General features: G+C 39.1%; 1 protein-coding gene across 1 annotated transcript; it reads left to right on the top strand.

The window, feature by feature from the left end:
- The first annotated feature begins 10,557 nt into the window (after positions 1-10,557).
- Positions 10,558-13,089, top strand: LOC108374345 (uncharacterized). Its single transcript, XM_017630334.1, has one exon. The coding sequence runs from the start codon at positions 10,558-10,560 to the stop codon at positions 13,087-13,089; it is 2,532 nt and encodes an 843-aa protein (XP_017485823.1).
- The last annotated feature ends 1,358 nt before the right edge of the window (positions 13,090-14,447 follow it).

The following is a 14,447-nucleotide window of genomic DNA, read 5'->3' as shown; positions in this document are numbered from 1 at the left end:
CCCTAATGTACATACATATATGCATCTGCGTATGTTGTATACATCTTTGGTTTCGGTAGAGGTAAAATTTGCGAAGATGTAACGCGTAGCCCAGCAAAAACTTCCGAAGGGCTAGACAGAGACGGTCACATAGTGTGTGTCTCAGTAGGTGAATTTGGTGGAGTGACTTGGGAGCAACTTGGGGTACGGGGGGCACAGTTGGTAAGGAGTCTGAGAAGAGTCACGCCCCAGTTGGGATTTAGTTAGGGACTAGCCCGAGACTAGATACTTTCGTACCATTTTGCGACTAGTTGGTAGATTTGAGGTCCAGTGGACGTTTTCAGGCGCTTCAAAGCCTTTTAAGGTGTTTTAACGTATTTTTGGACGCTGGGATTACCATCTATACATATATGTGTATAAAAATATTGTGTTCGTATATCACGGTCGTCGAAACTCGAGAACGGCTGAACCGATTGGAATAATTTTCTTCTTGTATTGTTCGGTATAATACCAGAACCAATGGTGTCGCAAAAAATTTGAGGGTTGCCACCTATTTGAAAATTTTTAAACCCAACTATATTGTTAAAATAAATAAATTAGTACAATATGGGTATCAAATTAAAGAGGTTTACGAAAGATAACTGGTGGGAATATTTTCGATGAGGGTCGCCACCTATTTGAGAATTTTAACTCAGTCAAATTGATACAATAAGTGAAATATTGCCATGTGGGTGTCAAACTATAGAGTTTTAAAAAGGTTTACAGCCGAAAATATGTATGAGGAGGGTTGCCACCTGTTTGAAAGTTTAACTAAATTACATTGATAATATAAATGAAATATTACAATATTGGTATCAAATTAAAGAGGCTTCAAAAAGATAACTGTTGGAAACATTTTTGAGGAGGGTTGCCACCTTTTTTTTAATTTTAATTCAGTTAAGTTGATAAAGTAAAAGAAACACTGCAATTCGGGTATCCAACTAAAGAGCTTTAAGAAGGCTTAAAATCGAAAATATTTTGAGGAAGGTTGCCACCTGTAAATAGTTCAGGGTAATTTAATTGATAAACTAAATAATATATTACAATAAAAAGTATGAAGGTAAAGAGGTTTAAGAAAGATAACACCTGGAAATATTATTGTGTACAGTTTCTACCTCTTTGAAAATTTAAGCCCCGTTGAATTGATAAAATAAATGAAATACGATTTTTAAGATAGCTTACAGCCGAAAATATATTTGGGGAGTGTTGCCATCTGTTTGAAAACTTAATTCAATTCAATTGATCCAGGTATCAAATTAAAGAGGTTTAAAAAAGAAGATTTCAAAAAATACTTTTGAGAAGGGTTGCTACCTATTTTAAAATTTTAACTTAGTTAAATTGATTAAACAAATAAAATATTGCAATGTGGGTATCAAACTAGTGATTTTTTAAAATACATAAAGTCGAAAATATGTTTGAGGAGTGTTGCCACCTGTTTCAAAATTTAACTTAAATTGGTAAAAGAAATAAAATGTTACAATATGGGTACCAAATTAAAGGCATTTNGAGCTTTAAGAAGGCTTAAAATCGAAAATATTTTGAGGAAGGTTGCCACCTGTAAATAGTTCAGGGTAATTTAATTGATAAACTAAATAATATATTACAATAAAAAGTATGAAGGTAAAGAGGTTTAAGAAAGATAACACCTGGAAATATTATTGTGTACAGTTTCTACCTCTTTGAAAATTTAAGCCCCGTTGAATTGATAAAATAAATGAAATACGATTTTTAAGATAGCTTACAGCCGAAAATATATTTGGGGAGTGTTGCCATCTGTTTGAAAACTTAATTCAATTCAATTGATCCAGGTATCAAATTAAAGAGGTTTAAAAAAGAAGATTTCAAAAAATACTTTTGAGAAGGGTTGCTACCTATTTTAAAATTTTAACTTAGTTAAATTGATTAAACAAATAAAATATTGCAATGTGGGTATCAAACTAGTGATTTTTTAAAATACATAAAGTCGAAAATATGTTTGAGGAGTGTTGCCACCTGTTTCAAAATTTAACTTAAATTGGTAAAAGAAATAAAATGTTACAATATGGGTACCAAATTAAAGGCATTTGAGAAATGTAGATGATGCTAGAAGCGCGAATTCATATAAGGTGGTGTTACCGGAAAATTAGTAAATAAATTATATGTATGTATATCAGTAAATTAATAAAATGAAATGAAATTATTGTTTGATTTCTAACCAAACCTATGTATGTAACTCAATCGCCTAATGGTTTGTCGAACCGTAAACATATGTTTACACATCCAATTTCGTGAGTAGGTACCTGGTACTCACACCTTTTTTAAGAAGTTTCACTTCTATCATGTGTACGGTGTTACACACGCATTTTTTAATACTAACGATTTTTTATTGGTCGCCGCATTGCATTTTTCGGGGTTTTTGTGGGTTTTTGGCGGACCTATAAATTAAATTTGTGATGAAAAAGTGGCTAAATAAACAATTGGGTGCTATTATTGGAAATCTCCTGCAGAAAAACAGAGTTTTCTGGTAGAAAAATATTGATTTTTAACTATTCTATAACATTTCTACGAAAAGTTGTTTTTCCCCATATAAAATACGTGGAAAACTTTGGACGCTTTGAGCCACCTCTAAATATTTTTTGATTTCAAAATAAAAAAAGGCGTGAGTACTAAGTACTCATGAAATTTGATGTGTAAACATATGCGAACGGCAAAGCATAAAAGTACGTTTACATATAATTATTATCGCAATCAAAGCTCGTTAGCTGTCAAATTGGTTTGCTTGTTATTCACACAACTCGAGGAAAAGTTGAACCTCTTCTCTGCTATATTATGCTATTTAAATATATTTTAACGGTATATTTTATTAAAAATACCTTTACAAAGCTCTTTTCCTTACTAGCGTCTACTTTTGTTTACTTTTACATTTGACATTCCTCCTCTTCTTCGCAAGTATAATCGATAAAACTAGGTTGGACATCAAAAAGTTATCAGTTTAATCTGGGATAATTTTATAATTATAATTTTGTTTGAAGAATGTAATCTGTGGTTCATGTAAATGAGAGCGATTTTTGGAAAGTTGTGTAGAGATTGAAGTTGCAAGATTTTACCCGATGCTTTTTTTGTTCCGTACGTGTTGCTGTTACTCACTTTTTACTCTCACTTCAGAGAGTGATTTTGCTGTTTGACTTTTTCCAGGATTTAACACGAAAAGTATTGAATCAGAGCTATTATAATCCATACACATGTATATTATACATACATATTTGCATGTATGTCCATCAGTTATCAACGGTCCCAGTTAAAATGATTTCAGTATGTTTTTAAATTTTCGCCTTGCTTTTTTATCAAAATAGACTACTAAACCTATGCCTAAAACCATCCAGGAATATCAAAACCAGTTACACCAAATGAGTTCATACATATATATGTATGTACATACAAACTTATGCATGTGCGGAGTTTGCATAATCGGAAGTAATAAACAATCGCACCGCATTTCCTGTTACTATTCATATGCCTAAATGTATGCAACCATTTACAATGGCAAGTAAACACAGGGTGGTTTTAATGAAATTAACATTTTATGCTGAAATACAGATGCTAAGCCCTTCGAAATTTTCTGCTGGGCTATGCGTTACAGCTTCGCAAATTTTACCCCTACCGAAACCAAAGACGTATACACATCAATAAGCGTATATTTTTTCGGTATAGAACAATCCTAGGGGGTGAGAGCATAAAAATTCCGACTTTACTTCTTCACATGCATTTTTGGACCACCCTAATGTACATACATATATGCATCTGCGTATGTTGTATACATCTTTGGTTTCGGTAGAGGTAAAATTTGCGAAGATGTAACGCGTAGCCCAGCAAAAACTTCCGAAGGGCTAGACAGAGACGGTCACATAGTGTGTGTCTCAGTAGGTGAATTTGGTGGAGTGACTTGGGAGCAACTTGGGGTACGGGGGGCACAGTTGGTAAGGAGTCTGAGAAGAGTCACGCCCCAGTTGGGATTTAGTTAGGGACTAGCCCGAGGCTAGATACTTTCGTACCATTTTGCGACTAGTTGGTAGATTTGAGGTCCAGTGGACGTTTTCAGGCGCTTCAAAGCCTTTTAAGGTGTTTTAACGTATTTTTGGACGCTGGGATTACCATCTATACATATATGTGTATAAAAATATTGTGTTCGTATATCACGGTCGTCGAAACTCGAGAACGGCTGAACCGATTGGAATAATTTTCTTCTTGTATTGTTCGGTATAATACCAGAACCAATGGTGTCGCAAAAAATTTGAGGGTTGCCACCTATTTGAAAATTTTTAAACCCAACTATATTGTTAAAATAAATAAATTAGTACAATATGGGTATCAAATTAAAGAGGTTTACGAAAGATAACTGGTGGGAATATTTTCGATGAGGGTCGCCACCTATTTGAGAATTTTAACTCAGTCAAATTGATACAATAAGTGAAATATTGCCATGTGGGTGTCAAACTATAGAGTTTTAAAAAGGTTTACAGCCGAAAATATGTATGAGGAGGGTTGCCACCTGTTTGAAAGTTTAACTAAATTACATTGATAATATAAATGAAATATTACAATATTGGTATCAAATTAAAGAGGCTTCAAAAAGATAACTGTTGGAAACATTTTTGAGGAGGGTTGCCACCTTTTTTTTAATTTTAATTCAGTTAAGTTGATAAAGTAAAAGAAACACTGCAATTCGGGTATCCAACTAAAGAGCTTTAAGAAGGCTTAAAATCGAAAATATTTTGAGGAAGGTTGCCACCTGTAAATAGTTCAGGGTAATTTAATTGATAAACTAAATAATATATTACAATAAAAAGTATGAAGGTAAAGAGGTTTAAGAAAGATAACACCTGGAAATATTATTGTGTACAGTTTCTACCTCTTTGAAAATTTAAGCCCCGTTGAATTGATAAAATAAATGAAATACGATTTTTAAGATAGCTTACAGCCGAAAATATATTTGGGGAGTGTTGCCATCTGTTTGAAAACTTAATTCAATTCAATTGATCCAGGTATCAAATTAAAGAGGTTTAAAAAAGAAGATTTCAAAAAATACTTTTGAGAAGGGTTGCTACCTATTTTAAAATTTTAACTTAGTTAAATTGATTAAACAAATTATATATTGCAATGTGGGTATCAACCTAATGATTTTTTAAAAGACATAAAGTCGAAAATATGTTTGAGGAGTGTTGCCACCTGTTTCAAAATTTAACTTAAATTGGTAAAAGAAATAAAATGTTACAATATGGGTACCAAATTAAAGGCATTTGAGAAATCTTGATTTAGAAATATTTTCAATAGGAGTATGCCCTATCTAAAAGTAAAGACTCACAGTCTTTGGAACTAAATGAAATATTACATTATTGGTTCCAAAAGAAAAGTGTTAGGGAAAGGTTTACTAGAGATATTTTCAGGTTTCCACTTATCCAGAAGCCGAACAATTTAAATGAAGAAAGAATCAACAAAATCTTATCAAACGAAGTGATCATATTATCAACGAAGAGTTGGAAAACAAATGTCGCAATGAAAAAAATAATAATACAAACTACTGAAACAAATGAAAAAATAATAAAAACTATACCTAACGAAAACATCAAAAAATATTCCATGAAAGCTGTTTAAAAATCCTTAAAATTGTTATCACCACTCCCTAACATTATAAAATAGTTAACTTTTAATCATTAATAATTTCACTTGGGGTCGGCATAGCCTACTACGTACCATATTGCGAGTAAAGAGAAAGTGCTTGCTTTAGCGTTGAATTTTTCCGACTTTCAAATATCTAAGAATTTACCTTAGTGAAATACGCGTCTACCTAACAATACCTTCATTTTCCAGATTTTTGTTTGCTAAATTAGTAACATTTTTCCAAAAATCAGCGAGATTAATTTGAATAACGTTGGACAATATTATGAAGATTATGATTGTATTTATTATTTTGATCTCCTATTATATGCCCAATCAAACACTCACAAATTAAAGCGTGAGTAGAAGAGCATTTATGATCGCATATTGCAAATGTTAAGATAATAAGAGCTGCAGAACTGAACCACTCACGAACAATTTTTTACAAGGGCGCGTAATTTCTGGCGTATGCAAAGGCCATCAACATCATCGGTAACAAAAACCTTTTCCAAGTTGGATAATGAAGTAAAGCGATTGGGTTTGGTGATCAACGAGGACAAGACGAAGCACCTCCTGCCATCAAACAAAGAGTCAGAGCATTCGCGCATTGGCACCCACGTCACTGTTTTCGACTCGCAATAGGCTGGTGGTAGCAGAGGAAGACGGCGGTGCCCACTGCAATGGAAAGACCCGATGGAGAAGGACTTGGCTTCATGTGGCATTTGCAATTGGCGTAAGTGGGCACAAATAGAAGCGACTGGCTTGCTTTTTCGAACTCGGCTAAAATCGCTTATTCCATTACAGCGCCAAATTAGAAGATGCAAATGATAAATGAACTTCTTCATGGATGTGCTAGGAGGAACTAGGAGAACATTCCTTATAAGAGTGTGGCAATGGTTCGATGAAAAAATTACATAGCCGTGGCTTTCGCTTCGTCTGGAATATCTGCGAAATTGTTACCAGGTGGAAACACCTCTCATTTAGCTCTTATGCTCTTAAACTCATTGTTCGGGATGAGTGCACGATGGCACATACAAAATCTCTTGAGGTTATTGATCGATCGGTGCGAGTTTTGGGAAGAAATTTTCAACCATTCGGGAATTCATTCAAGCTAGCTCGTCGGTCGGGGGGTGTCATTTCCGCCTGCCATGGCAATCGCTACACAAACCAAAAGGTTAATCGTGTCTGGTGGTATGGAGAAGTACTAGTGCAGATCACCATTGAAGACCAAAGAGAAAAAGACGAGAAAGAGAAAGCGCTACAGAGAAGTGGTCCAGTCCAGTCCGGTCAGGTGGAGTCGTCCCACACTTCTTCTACGTAAACCCCACGCGAAGCCTTGGGCGTTGTCGTGACTCCTCACCTTCTTACAACACCCCCTAAGCCTGACATTAGTCCGTCTATCAATCAGTTAGTCATATCTCCGTCAGTTGTCGTTGCGTCGCTACACTCCCTGTTACGCCGCCGTCAAATCCTAGAATGCACCGCCGTCGTTGAGCTGTCTTCGCCAAGGGTTTCGTCTTCTTCCTTGTACTATTATTCGCTGTCATCGCTANCACCCACTGTAGCATCTCCTCCACGCCAGGCTTCCGGGCTGCCCATTTCTCTTATTGAAGAAAGTAATGTATTAACAACTGATATTTCCCCTCGACGTACACGCTCGGGAATTCTGCGTGTAGGTAGGCGGCAAAAGCGAGCACGTGTAACGCGCGATGTCATCGCATTTGATGAGGCGGATGAAGAAGGACCACAGGTTACAATGTATTCTACTACAACTACTTCTGCAGTAAGCAATATATTAGCACCTAGTGCTCGTAACTTAAATATGTTCGATAGCTTAAATGCGGGATTTGCTAGTCTTGGACTGCAAAACAATATTACTTCTACGCGATTACAACAAAACATGCCCAATTATTTTAGAGCAGCTTGTGCTAATGAAAATATAACACCTCACGCTAGCGGTATTTTCTCTAGTGCAATGCTCACCCCAGCTACGGTACCAAACACTTCGATCTTTTCAAATGTTGCGCCGCATTCTAGGGGTATTTTCTCTGATAGTATACCCAGTGTAGTTAGCGTGCCAAGCACTTCGATATTTTCAAATTCTGCGCCGCATTTTAGTGGGATTGTCCCTGGTAGTATACCTACTTTAACTAGCGCACCAAATATTTCGACCTTTTCTCGTGCTGCGGCACCTGCAATTAGACCTATTACTAGTATGCAGCAAGCGCAACACGCATATTTATTCAACACCACGGGTGGTGCTCCAAGCCTACAACGCAACAGCACCTTCAATTTCGCGCCGCCAGTATCTTCGCATTATTTTCCATATACGCAAACTTCGATGGCAGATATTACGCTTTCTTCTTCTAATATCGCGGCGCGCCAGGTGATGAGTAAAGATTTGCCTATTTTTTCTGGAAATTCCGAAGATTGGCCTATTTTCATAACAAATTATGTCCAGTCTACTGAAAGATGCGGATTTACCGAACAAGAAAACTTGATACGATTACAAAAATGTCTTAAAGGTGCTGCTTTAGAAGCAGTGCGGGGGAAGCTCATGCTGCCTAGCACGGTGTCGTATGCGATTGAGACTCTACGAATGCTGTATGGTCGGCCCGATGTCATCCATCAATCTCTTCAGTGCAAGTTGAGACAGCAGCCAAATGTAAGAATCGAAAAAATGGAAACCTTGATAAATTTTTCATTGGCGGTTCAAAATTATCGCGCAACTATGCAGGCGATTGATCTAGGAGATTATTTAAATGATCCCATGCTCCTAAACGAGCTGTTGACGAAATTACCCAGCGATTTAAGACTAGACTGGGGTCGTTATAGACTAACTCGCCCTCGTGTTGACATAACCGTTTTTGATGAGTGGCTTTTCAATTTAGCTACCTGCGCGAGTCAAGTCACGCCACTGAGTTACGCAGCTACACCATCAAACATAAGCGAAGAGAAGAAGAGCGGTCGAAAAAAGCAACATGCGAGAATAATGGTACACGACGTCGCGGCCAGCGAGCGAGAAAATTATAGTTGCCCGAAATGTTTAAAAGGGCATTGCTCGACAGAATGTGAAGAATTTCGTGCATTGAACAAAGACATGCGTTGGAAATTTATTAGAGATGCAAAATTGTGCATACGCTGTTTCAAGAAACACTTGATTCGTCGTTGTAGCTCTAAACAGCAATGTGGTGTGGATGGTTGTGAGCGAGCGCATAATCCACTTTTACATACACCACATTATAAGCGCTCTGTTACGTTTACAGAACAAGAAACTAATGTTCGGGCCGTACAAAATCCCATTCTGTTCCATTCGAAAGAAAAGCGGAGCGCCGTATTTCGCTATATTGGTGTAACGCTTCATGCGTATGGTAAGTCTATCAACACATGGGCCTTTATTGATGAAGGTTCGGCTTGTACACTTATGGAGCAAGACTTAGCAAAAGAGCTAGGTATTTCCGGTCCAAGGGAGGAGCTGTGTTTACAATGGACAGGTGATATTAAACAGAATGAAATGAATTCGCAGTCTGTTGCCCTGTGCATTTCCGCACAGGTGCCTAACGCTAAGAAATTTTATATGAAAAATGTGCGTACCATAACTGCACTTAAGCTTCCTGTACAATCATTAGACTTAGCTACCATATCTGCTCGAGAACATCTAAAAGATTTACCAATTGCTCCATACACGGCGGAACGAGCACGGATTCTTATCGGCTTGGACAACTTAAAGCTTATTATTCCCCAAGAAACTAGACAAAGGGAAGGTGATGAACTCGTTGCAGCTCGATGCAAAATTGGTTGGTCCGTGTATGGGCGTGGCAATGCAACTACAGAGTCACACCAACGAATAATGCACCTTTGCACTTGTAATGGTGATAAGCGCTTGGAAGAACTGGTTAAATCACACTATTCATTGGAGTCTGTTGGTATTCGAGAAACTGCACCACTGGTTTCAAAGGAAGACGAGCGCTCGCAGCGCATAATGTCGGCTACAACAAAATACCTTCCTCTGGAGAAACGATGGGAAACTGGACTTCTATGGAAGCATGATAAAGTAGAGCTACCTGATTCCCTACCAATGGCACGTCGGCGTTTACAATGCCTTGAGGCTAAAATGTCTCGTCATTCCGACTTAAAAGAATTTATGATTAACACAATCCACGATTATGAGCAGAAGGGGTATGTAAGAAGGTTGAAGGAAAATGAAATTTCCGTGGGTGGCAAAGCCTGGTATATCCCGATATTTACTGTTAACAATCCTAATAAAAACAAAAAACGATTGGTCTGGGATGCAGCTGCTGCAGTAAATAATGTTGCCCTTAACTCTGTTCTTATGAAAGGACCTGATTTGCTTAGATCCCTATTAGGTGTGCTGATACGATTCCGCGAGCAGCCGATAGCGTTGTCAGGTGACATACGTGAAATGTTTCATCAAGTTCGCATTAGAAAGGAAGACCAAGCTGCGCAACAGTTCCTGTGGCGAAATGGTGACAGCTCGAAGGCACCGGGGGTGTATGTAATGCAGGTGATGACATTTGGTGCAACGTGTTCGCCTTCTCTAGCAAATTATATAAAAAATAAAAATGCACTGCGTTTTCAACAAGAGCACCCAGTAGCTGNACGTTGTCAGGTGACATACGTGAAATGGTTCATCAAGTTCGCATTAGAAAGGAAGACCAAGCTGCACAACAGTTCCTGTGGCGAAATGGTGACAGCTCGAAGGCACCGGGGGTGTATGTAATGCAGGTGATGACATTTGGTGCAACGTGTTCGCCTTCTCTAGCAAATTATATAAAAAATAAAAATGCACTGCGTTTTCAACAAGAGCACCCAGTAGCTGTTAAGGCAATTTTAGACAATACGTTTGTGGATGATTGGCTACAAAGTGTCCAGCGAGAGAGTGAGATGATTGAACTTGCTACTATTGTACGAAACATCCATGCTGAAGGTGGGTTTGAGATGCGAAACTGGGTTTCAAACTCCAAGGCAGTTTTGCTCGCGTTGACTGGTAAATGCGAACAAACTGATAAATACATTGAGCAACCGGATGAGTGCCATGAAAAGGTTTTGGGGATGTGGTGGTCTCCGGGACTTGACATACTGCGATATTTTGTAAAATTCCCGAAAGAGATTTTCGATGAGAGCGTCATACCAACGAAACGACAAATTTTGAGAGTCGTAATGACAATATTTGACCCATTGGGTCTCTTAGGGTTCTTCATCATTTACGCAAAAATATTGATGCAAGAAATATGGCGCTCCGGGATAACATGGGATGAGCCTATTCGACAAGAAGAGTTGGAAAAGTGGTGGCGATGGATAGGATGTTTGCCTTTTATTGAAGAAATACGAATTCCGCGCTGTTATAAATCGGTAAGTTCAGCCGAGCGAATTGAACTGCATATTTTTGTGGATGCAAGTAAAGATGCTTACGCCGCTGCAATTTATTTGCGCGCCATACAAAACAATAAAGTTGCTTGTAGTTTGGTTGCCTCAAAAACACGCGTTGCTCCGCTTAAGCCTATATCCATCCCACGGTTGGAATTAATGGCGGCCATATTAGGTCTACGCTTAGCAAATTTGGTAACCAGCGAATTATCTGTTCGTTTGGATCGGCGCATATTTTGGTCCGATTCAAAAAATGTACTATATTGGATAAGGTCTGATGCGAGAAAATTTCAGCAGTTCGTCGCAGTTCGAATTGGTGAAATACTTGAAGATTCTCACGTTCAAGATTGGAGATGGGTCTCTTCTTCAGAGAATGTCGCAGACGACGCCACCAAATGGTCCACATATCCCGATTTTAATAACGCGTCTAGGTGGTTCATTGGGCCTGACTTTTTGAGCGGGCCTGAGGAGCAGTGGCCAAAAACAGACCTCAACGTCGCTAGCGATAACGAGCACGATCTGATTTGTCACGTGGACGTGAAGCAACCTACTTCTTCGCCATTAGCAGTCATTAGTCCTGATCCGATGCGTTTTAGTAAGTGGGAAAAACTGCGAGGTGCTCAAAGGTATGTTCTGAAATTTCTGCGTATATTATGGCAGAAATGCAAGCGACCTGCAAAGGTTGTAACTTTGGTAGAAAAGAGTGACATGAGGAGCATTGAACATGTCGTCATACGAAATTGCCAAGAAGAAGCCTATGGAGAAGAGATAAAGCAATTACATCGTGGCGAGCCAATATCCCGAAAGAGTGGAATCTACACATATTCGCCATATTTAGACAATTTTGGAATGCTTAGAGTAAAAGGAAGAATTGATGAACTACGAATAGCTGATTACGATACTCGGCGTCCGATAATTCTCCCTCGTCATCATCAAGTAACCTACCTTATTGCAGATTCTTATCACCGTAAATTTCATCATCATCACAATGAAATTGTGGTAAACGAAATGCGGCAGCGCTATAGTGTTTCCGGCTTGAGAGCACTAGTTCGAGAAACCGCTAAGAAATGTCAACTATGTTGCAACCGCCGTGCACTCCCACAACCACCAGAAATGGCCGCCTTGCCACCTGAAAGGTTTGCAACATTTTCTCAGGCATTCACAAACACTGGTATCGACTATTTCGGTCCATTTGAAATAATTATTGGTAGGCGCCGTGAGAAGCGATGGGGAGTGCTATTCACGTGCCTTACCGTTCGCGCCGTGCATTTGGAAATAGCTACCTCTCTTTCCACGGATTCATTTCTGCTGGTGCTGAAACAATTTATTGCCCGCCGCGGTGCACCCCGATGTATTTGGTCGGACAATGGCACAAATTTCCGCGGGGCGAGTCGCATACTACAGAACGAAATTGAGCGCTTCTCAACTGATGAACTTAAGCATCGCTATCCTGAAATCGAGTGGCATTTTATACCTCCAGCCGCGCCCCATATGGGAGGCTGTTGGGAAAGAATGGTTCGTTCGGTGAAATCTGTGCTAATGGACATCCTACCAACTACTGGCTTACGAGAAGAAGTACTAAGGGCAGCTATGGCTGATGTGGAGCATATCCTAAATTCACGTCCTCTAACGTACGTTCCCCTCGATTCGCCTGAAATGGAAGCATTGACGCCTAATCACCTTCTCGTAGGCAGTTCCAGCGGAATACGCGAACATGAGGCAGAAAATGGGGACGGTGGTACATTGAGCAAAAATTTTCGAATTGCATGCCAGCTTGCTGATCAATTCTGGAAGCGTTGGATCCGGGAATATGCACCCTGCCTAACACGACGATCCAAATGGTTTCAAAATCCTCCCAATCCAATTGAGGTAAATGATGTTGTGATTATCGTAGATGATAACGCAAAGCGAAACACCTGGAGGAAAGGTATTGTCATTGATGTCAATTGCGCAAAAGATGGAGTAGTGCGCAGCGCAGTTGTTCGAACAGCCGACGGATTGTTTACGAGACCATCAGTTAAGTTGGCGAAACTTGATGTAAGGAGGTAAACCCCGTTCATTGTACGCACGAAGTTTACGGAGGGAGGGATGTTACGCCGCCGTCAAATCCTAGAATGCACCGCCGTCGTTGAGCTGTCTTCGCCAAGGGTTTCGTCTTCTTCCTTGTACTATTATTCGCTGTCATCGCTATTTCCCATTATGCTAAAAGTATACTGAATTTCTTTCCTTTTACGTTTTTCCTTCGACAACGTGCAGACTTAAAATTTGCTGAATAATTGAATTTGTTAATTGCTAGATTAAATTGAATTCAATCCTAATTGAAGTTTATCTGTATTTAGTTTGCTGCACTTCAATAAATATAGTAGTTAAGTCTCTTGTGAGCAAGTATATTTTTGTAGAAGAAAAAACACAAGTGTAAGAAACTGAATTTATACATTTGTACAAATCTGATTGATTCTCAATAAATTCCAGATTTTAGCTTTTTGTCACTAAATTGATGCTGAAAATACTGTTTTTACTTGAGCTCACACTCCCTCTTCCCCTCTGTTGCTCAAGTGCAACTCCCACACCGAACACTAGTGCTTAGCACTCCAGCTGAAATCCTTCCCAGAACAAACAAGAATTTCACATAATATTTTATATTTTCTATAATGGTTCTAAATTTATTATTTCCTTTCTCTATTTTGTATATATCTGTAAAAGTATATCCTAATGCCAACTAATTCCTACGGTGCTAACTAATACATAAATATTAATAGTATCACCTATTTTTAATTCTAGTTCTCTTCACTTCATCTAATGGTTTTCAATTACTTCGTTAACAGCAAAACCTACGTAATCCTATATATGTATATTATTGTACGCTTATCTACGCTTATTGCCTACGTTGTTGTTGTTATTGTTGTAGCGGCTACAACAACCCCGCCCAGGACGGTTGGCATCTCAGTCGTTGTCGTCAAGTTCCACTAACGGCAACCCTAGGAAGCGTGCAACTTCTGTGGGGTTGGTCCACAGGGACAAGGCCGTTAGGGTTGTAGGGTTTTCCGGGCATGCGAAGAGATGTTTCGAGTCATGTGGGGTCTTTTCGTATTCCGGACACTCATTCGGCACATCCTCATTCAATCTACTCAGGTAGGAGTTTAACCTGCTGCAGTAGCCGGAGCGAAGTTGTGCTAATGTTGTACGCATCTCCCGAGGCAGATGAAGCTCCGTCTCGTCTGTGTCCGGGGGCTGTATGCCTAGAACGGTATTCACAGGTCTGGAGTCTACATAACTCGAGACTGACTCCCTGCGAATGCCGTTCAGGGCCTGTCGGTAAGCAGTCGGGTTTAGAGGTTGCTTGATGAACCTCTGGACTTCGTCCGTCAGTTCATATAGATGCCTCCTGACGTGCCTAGGCGAGGGCT

Source organism: Rhagoletis zephyria, unplaced genomic scaffold (genome assembly GCF_001687245.7).
Source record: "Rhagoletis zephyria isolate East Lansing unplaced genomic scaffold, Rhagoletis_zephyria_1.1 Rzeph_scaffold_07615, whole genome shotgun sequence".
Classification (NCBI taxonomy): Eukaryota; Metazoa; Arthropoda; class Insecta; order Diptera; family Tephritidae; genus Rhagoletis; species Rhagoletis zephyria.
The sequence above is the reverse complement of the archived record's forward strand: the minus strand, read 5'-3'. Positions and strand labels throughout refer to the sequence as shown.

Bases quoted from the DNA above. Each gene is read 5' to 3' on its own strand.
- LOC108374345 (XM_017630334.1), top strand. From the start codon at position 10,558: ATGATTGAACTTGCTACTATTGTACGAAACATCCATGCTGAAGGTGGG.